This window comes from Otolemur garnettii, unplaced genomic scaffold (genome assembly GCF_000181295.1).
Source record: "Otolemur garnettii isolate 467f Iridium unplaced genomic scaffold, OtoGar3 scaffold00005, whole genome shotgun sequence".
Classification (NCBI taxonomy): Eukaryota; Metazoa; Chordata; class Mammalia; order Primates; family Galagidae; genus Otolemur; species Otolemur garnettii.
The window spans coordinates 19,622,287-19,630,312 of NW_003852400.1; the positions used below are offsets into that span (position 1 = coordinate 19,622,287).

The 8,026-nt window shown below is 36.7% G+C and overlaps 1 protein-coding gene across 1 annotated transcript in view; it reads left to right on the forward strand.

Moving 5' to 3' along the window:
* The window catches only part of AKAP9 (A-kinase anchoring protein 9), a 171,481-nt gene that overhangs the window by 44,347 nt on the left and 119,108 nt on the right, over nucleotides 1–8,026 (forward strand). The window contains exons 4-7 of the mRNA XM_023507496.1: nucleotides 956–1,009; nucleotides 1,376–1,546; nucleotides 2,600–2,755; nucleotides 3,623–3,820. Coding sequence (XP_023363264.1) covers nucleotides 956–1,009; nucleotides 1,376–1,546; nucleotides 2,600–2,755; nucleotides 3,623–3,820 — 579 coding nt within the window. The remainder of the gene's footprint in view (nucleotides 1–955; nucleotides 1,010–1,375; nucleotides 1,547–2,599; nucleotides 2,756–3,622; nucleotides 3,821–8,026) is intronic.

Consider the following 8,026-nt stretch of genomic DNA (forward strand, 5'->3'; position numbering starts at 1 on the left):
TTGGTTGCAGCCGTCATTGTTGCCCGGCGGGTCCGGGCTGGGGATTCGAACTCGCCACCCTAGGTGTACGTGGCTGGCGCCCTAGCCGGTTGAGCTATAGGCGCCGAGCCAGGATTTCCACTTTTTAAAGTGTGTGGCCCGTAGGGATCTAATTCTAGTAGTAGGCTATTCTGTGCTATGCATTCCAGCAGTAACAACTTCATTAGCTTGGATTCTTTTAACATGGAATTGTGAATAATTAAGATGTAGGGAAGGATAAAGTTGGTTTTCGCACTATTAAGCGACAAAGAATGATTATGAAATGGATTAATTGATGTGAAACTAATCCTCACGAGGTCAACCCTGGAGACTTGATGTCATCCTTTTCCTCCTACCACAAACATTTGTGTTAGAGGTGAGTAGTACTGTGTTCTGGAAAACCTTGACATTGGTCAGTGCTGGCATAGCTATCGTAGTTCTAGCCCCAGTACAAAGTTCTCGAGGGAGTGTTCCTCACCACTTACCTCCTGTGTTTTGACTTGCTTACCAGCTTTCAAGAAATTTCTATCAGTAAGTGGTTTTACTTGAAAATGAATAATGATGTAGTCCAAAACCAATTATTTAAATTAAGCATTTTATAAAAGAGGATCCAGTAACTTGAGGTTTATATCCTGAAAACCAAATAGAAGTTGCACTTAGTTAGAACCTTAATTTGTTGAAGTGAAAATGTATATACATACTTTAGTATCTTTTGCATCGTGAGCATTGAGATGTTCAGGGAATGGTTGGCATTTGAAACAGTCATAATCTTTAAATACTTCAATTAAATTTAATCACTGTATCTGTTTTTGCCAATGAGGCATTTTCTCTAGAGATTAAAGACAACAAAGGCATGAACACAATTAGCAGAAATATCATTCGCTAAGTAAAATTCTCTCTAAGATCATAATTATATCAGGAAATTGTTTTTATACAGGTAAATGGTTGCAGATTTGTGATGAGAACAGGAAAGCCTACAAATGTATTAAGGGTACAGTATTTAAAATTGCTTGTGATACTAATGTTTTATATCATTTAAAATTATCTGGCTTACTAACAAAACTTTTTCCTGCATGTACCTCTTTCTGTGTGATTTCAAATTGATTTTTAATGTTTAACAAAACAGACTTACTTACCTTTTATCATAAAAGTCAACTGTAACAGACTTTGTGGATATTCTTGTTTATGCTCTTGAGGTATATATCATATTAACAACAAAGTAAGTTGCCATGCCAGTAAAGTTCCAGGTGATGAGTGATGTTTTAAAGTGGACTTTGCCGTGGAATTCAATATTTGAATCCATCTCCCTAAAGAATGTTGCTAGTCCTGATTTATTAAAAATCTTGAATTGATTTAGGAAGAAGGATTTGATGTTGATGATTCTTACTCTGGACAAGGAGCGCAGTACAGTCAGACTCATCTAGAGATGATGGAAAGTGAATTAGCTGGAAAACAGCATGAGATTGAAGAGCTACACAGAGAACTGGAAGAACTGAGAGCCACCTGTGGGACTGAAGGCCTGCAGCAGGTATGCTTACTTTCTGTGTCTTTTAGTTGCTACTCACAAAAACAGAAATAGGAACTTTGAATGATAGCATAGCATATGTACTCCCTTTAAAGATGGGGTTTTTAAACGATAACATAGCTGGGAGACACTTAACAGTCCCAGCTATTCAAGAAGCTGAGGCAAGAGGATGGCCTGAGCTACCCAGAGTTTGAGTCCAGCCTGAGCAATAAAGCAGGACTAAATGGCAACTTAAGATCATCTCATAATTTCTGACCTTGTATATGATATAAACAACCCTCTTTAAAACTAGGATTTCATTAATAAGACTAATATAGTAGGGACTCTCATTTAACTTTATAAGATAGCTAGTCCAAAATTACTTCAGGAGAACAGATATTTTTATAATCTGCTTGAGAGAAAATAATCATGCAAACCACATTAAAATATTATGACTTAGACCCATTAAGAATGTCACCAAGCTGGGCATGGTGGTGCATGCTTATAGTCCTAGCTACTTGGAAGGCTGAGGCAGAAGGATTGCTTGAGTCCAAAAGTTCAAATCTAGCCTGGAAAATGTAGTAAGATCTCGTCTCTTAAAAAAAAAAGTCAACAAATCCTTATATGTAACCTGTGTGGTTAGAGTAATATCTGTTGTCCATTGCAGGCAATTAAGAAAACAAAGTGACATGGACATTGATGAGGGTGACAGTGCATTTCAGTTTAGTCCTCTGCAGAAACTAGTTGGCATTGAACGTGTCTGTGGTGGTATTATAAGGAGTAGCATTGGTGTACCCATAAATATGAAGGTACAATTTTGCAGAAGTGGGTGAATGGATGAGCCAGATCAAAGTATTCTTTTTTCCCTTAGTTTAGATACATTTTTTTCAAAGTTGATTTGGAAGTAAAAACCAATTCCTTCAAGTATAGAAAAGATTGCTTACAAGTGGTAAGAATTCTGCCAATATATGTTTTGAATTTCACATTTTTGAAAAGCAGTTACCTGTAATAATAATAATAATCAATTTTGTTTAAAAAAGAAGTCTAGCACTTAGTATTTTCATTGGTTTACTTTAGTTACAAGAATTTGAAGCTGCTATTAAACAAAGAGATGGCATCATAACCCAGCTTACTGCTAATTTACAACAAGCAAGAAGAGAAAAGGATGAGACAATGAGAGAATTTTTAGAGTTGACTGAACAGAGTCAAAAATTACAGATTCAGTTTCAGCATGTAAGTATTACTAGTGAAACAAAATTTATTAATATTTTAGTAATGAATTTTAAAAAGATTTCTGACTTTGAAGAACAAATGTTAAGTTGGTTAAAAAGCCATTTGCTTGTCATATCATGTTGGAAAAACTAATTATGTATGTGTTATGTTAACCAAGAATTTAATTCATGCTTCTTGAGTGGTTGTCTGCGGCTGTTTTCTTTGTACTTCTTCTGTGTCTTTACTTTGAAATCCTACAAAACCTTATAAGGTTGACTGAGGGAATTTTTGCTGAAATTAAACTGTAGTCACATTCTACTTTTGCTAATGCTGGTATGGTTTTAGTTTCTAAAATGGTCACTAGGCTGTATATATTTCATTTACCTATAATCAGAGCCACAGTAATCTAATTGCAGTAATCAAGGTTCTAATGGCAAGTAACAGACAACAGTTTGAAATAGCTTAAGTAAAAAGGAGAAATTTAGTGTAATGAGTGATACAAGCTTGTCTTACAGAACTCAAGGGCAAAAATACAACCAGGGAGTGTAATATGAAAGGGATTGGAAGTAGAAATTAGAAAGTTGTCTGGAACCCAGAATATTGTTTTTTTAGGCCTTAATATTCTCTGTATGCTTTCCTCCATCATATTTCTCTCATGCGACGTCCTTTCTCTGTTCTCTCAAGGGAAAGGTAATACTGTTTCCTCCACTTGGATAATGTGCCCATCCTTATGCAGTCAGCAATGGCAGCGTGTTTGTTGGGATTACAAGCCTGTGAAGCCAGGAAAGTTCCCAGAGCACCATTGTGGGCTGAGTAACACCCTAAAAGGTGTCTGTTCTCTAAGGCGGTCATTTTGGAATTTAATTGATGTTTCTTTCTGTTTGCAAGTTACAGGCTAGCGAAACTCTGAGAAACAGCACTCATAGTAACACAGCTGCAGATTTACTACAAGCCAAACAGCAAATCCTCACTCATCAGCAACAGCTGGAAGAACAAGACCATCTATTAGAAGATTATCAAAAAAAGAAGGAAGACTTCAAAATGCAAATCAGTTTCTTGAAAGAGAAAATTAAAATATATGAAATGGTATGTTTATTTTAAGGAAGTCATCCAACTTACAGCAGCTTTGTAATTAACTTTAAAGTTTTTTATGCAAGTGTTTATATTTTTGTTTTTCATGGGAATCACAAAATTTTATAATTAAACTCTGAAACAAATTCTTTAAGTACGTAAAATAATTTATTTCAAAAGCAAATGCAAATCTCAGGAATGCCATTTTTAAGATAATATTCATTATTGAGTTCCTTAAAAGTGATCAGCCTGTGTTAAGCTGAATTCACAGGAGGATCTAAATTTATAACCAGGGTTTCTATCCTTTTTTGTCATCTAAAAGTATTTCTACTTATTTTAGCTATCATTGTGAAATTCTAAAAATATTTTCACAACAAAATGAAATTTTATGGATTTATTAAGAAAAAAAGCAGTCCATTCTCTTTATTCATGTTAATTATGTTCTATAAAGTTATTAGGAACACTTATTTAGCAAATCAGTGCTTCTAAATGAATATCCTACAAACAGTCCATCCTGGTAGATATAATTTCTTTATTCTTGAAAAGAGAGATTGAGATTCAGTAGTGACTAGTCTGAGGCCACCCCACTAATACCAGGTGCCACAGCTGGAATTCAAATCCTGTCAACTGCCCTAAAGCTGGAGCTTCTTGCACTGCACCTCACTACCCCCTCCCATCTCTGTCCTCTGGTCCTTTTCTATATGAGAGCTGAAACAGAGTGTGGTTGTCTTGTTTGACCTTAACTGGAAATGTGTGCCCAGCAACTCAAATTTTTTGTTGATCTGTCCATGTCTACAAATGACTATGAAAGCAGCTTGAGTATTGATTTTGGTATTACAAATAAATTTTAGCAAGAATTCACAAGCAAGGAATCTGTAAAAACTGAGGATGAATTTGTATGTGTAATACAGTACATTTTATAAACTTATAAGGTTCTTCTGCCAGAAGTTGAGTAATCAAGACAAGAATATTGTTTGGATAATAATAAAAATAACAGGTAATATTCAAAGTACCTTATACATATCAATTCATTGAATCATCACCACAACTTTGTACAATAGAAATACCATAATCATCCCTGTTTTACAAGTAAGGACCTTTGTAAGACAAAGCAAGATGAAGTAAATTGCTCACATACGTAGGTGATAAGTTGATAAGAGCCAGATTTCAGTCTGACTCCAGCCTGCTGTTAGAAGAATAGGAAATATACAAATTGAAGACATTGAAATTATGAAAAAGACATGCTTTACAACTAAGTTAATTTAAAAATTATTAGGTAAATGTGTACAGAATATCTATTTAATAGCAGGCCCTTGGCAAAGATATAATGATGCTTTACCCTGGAACCCATGGATTAGTAGGAGAGCTTTTGCATGTACATGAGAAACTACAAAACAAGGGTAAGTGTAGGTAAGAAGTGTTTTGAAAGTTCTGAATAGTTCTGACTTCATGAAGGAAGAGATTGAGGGTAGGCATTTGGGAGGGGGTGATATTTGCGGTAAGAGCTGTAAGAGTAGGAATAGTCCCTTTTTAATTGTATTTTGTTTCTCCAGCATTTGGATTAACATATGGAAGGAACAGCTACTCAGCAATTACTTGGTAAATAGGTGAATAAATCATTGATTTCAACTGCTAGAGAAGGAGAGGATATTTTAGACATAAATAAGAAGTGGGCATAAAGACCCATGCTAAACCATGTTGAAAATGGACAGAGAGCAAAAAATAGTATAATTTGTCTAGAAAACAGTAGTCTTCGAAAATGGGTCTTTCTGGAAGGTAAGCATGAAAAGATAGTCTAGGCATAGGTAAGAAGAGCCTGGCAGTTGAATTGTATTTATTCAGTAGACAGTATAATTTGGGATTATTTAAAATTTAAGTAATTCATTTTAGTGGGAGGCTAACCTTTGTTTATTTGAATGTTAACAGGAATACTTTCATCAGTTTTTTCATTACGTATTTTTTTTAATTTCTCATTTCTTTTAAATATTAATCTTTCCTGAGTAGTAGTTCTGTCAAAGCAGTTGAGGCACTAAGGCATTAGGCTCACAACTGAAACTGTTTTGGTCCCTTAGACAACTGTGTTGATAGTCAAAAGCTCATTCTCAATGTCCAGATCTTCCAGACTTCCCACGATGCAGTAGTCACAGGCAGGAAGTATGTTATTCTCCACTTTTTTCTATTATATTTCCAAAAAATGGAGAGATCATGTCCCCAACCTTAGGGCTGTCTTTTTTTACAACATAGAATAAGTGGTTTAAAAACATGCACTACAACATGTAATAAGAAAAATAAACCATACATTTATGTTGTTTAACAATGGAATGGAAAATTATTGTTACTTGTTTGTAAATACATCTGGTATTGGATAATTTTGAATTAGGTGATACTGTTAGCTTCCCCCGTAGAAAATTAGGAAATAGGCTCGGTGCCTGTGGCTCAAGGGGCTAAGGCGCCAGCCACATACACCTAAAGTGGCGGGTTCGAATCCAGTCTGCCAAACAACAATGAAGGCTGCAACCAAAAAATAGCCAGGCATTGTGGTGGGCGCCTGTGGTCCCAGCTACTTGGGAGGCAGAGGCAGGAGACTCGCTTGAGCCCAGGAGGTGGAGGTTGCTGTGAGCTGTGATGCCATGGCACTCTACCCAGGTGGATAGCTTGAGGCTCTGTCTCAAAAAAAAAAAAAAAAAAAGAAAATTAGGAAATAGAAATGTTAGATTTTAATCCTTACAGATTTATTTCTAATGTATAGGTATTTATATAAAGCATTATAAGAACAAATACCTCAGTGTACGGCGTATTCTTAAGGTATATTTAGCCTCACTTATCTTTTTTTTTTTGAGACAGAGCCTCAAGCTATCCCCCTGGGTAGAGTGCCATGGCATCACAGCTCACAGCAACCTCCAGCTCCTGGGCGCAAGCGAGTCTCCTGCCTCAGCCTCCCAAGTAGCTGGGACTACAGGCGCCCGCCACAACGCCCGGCCATTTTTTTTTTGGTTGCAGCCATCATTATTGTTTGGCGGGCCCAGGCTGGGGATTCGAACCCGCCACCTTAGGTGTATGTGGCTGGCGCCTTAGCCGCTTGAGCCACAGGCGCCGAGCCACGTATCTTCTTTGACATAGAGAAAATAATGCTATTTATTGTACAGATGAAAACACTGTGATTAAAAGAGAATGACTGATTTGTAATGCCATGGTGTAGTGTGGAAATTTGAAGAAGGCTCGGTACTGGGTAATAACACCTGATGATGTTGGATGGGATATGTAACACCAAAACAAAGGCAGGAGAATTTCAATCAAGAGGTTGCACAGGATAGCATTCATTACCTTCTTTAATTTATATAGTGTAGAATCTGGCCTTTGATTTGTAGGCTCAAAAGTCTGATTCTGTTTTTCCTTTCACCTGTAACATTAACTGACTCAGAAGTAAACTCAGATTTTTCAGGTCAAGAGGCTAATGTTTAAAGCTTAAATAAAAATATTAATTTACAATGAAAAATAATTACCACAAAGACCTGTATGTTTTAAGCTTGCTGCATTTTATTTTCTTTCCATGGGCAAATGATTTAAAAAGTCAAGTAATTATTAGAAAGTTATTTAGTGAGCGTGAGATCAAAAGGTGTTAAAGGAATCAGATATCCAGTGGCATTAGGCCAAGATAGCCTAATGTATTCATCTCACAAAAATAATGACCATGCCTATCTATTGGAATTATTAACAGTTGCATACCAATGGGGTGAGAGGGTTAGAGTCAGTTTGTTTGTGCATGTCCCTGACACCCCCCCATTGGTTTGTGACTTGCTGTTTGATATTATCCCCCAACATTGCTTTCCACATCAGGTATGGTTTTTGAGAGATACTAGAGTTTTCTTTTCTTTTTTTTTTTTTTTGTAGAGACAGAGTGTCACTTTTTCACCCTTGGTAGAGTACAGTGGAGTCGCTCCAGCAACCTCCAACTCCTGGGCTTAGGCAATTCTTCTGCCTCCACCTCCCTAGTAGCTGGGACTACAGGCGCCCACCACAATGCCCGGCTATTTTTTGTTGCAGTTCGGCTGGGGCTGGGTTTGAACCCGCCACCCTCGGTATATGGGGCCAGCGCCCTACTCACTGAGCCACAGGCACCTCCCGATACTAGAATTTTCAAAAGCTAAGAACACCTTGGTCCCTTTACCTGGATGGTTCTTTTTTTTTTCTTTTTTTTTTTTTTTTTTTTTTGAGACAGAG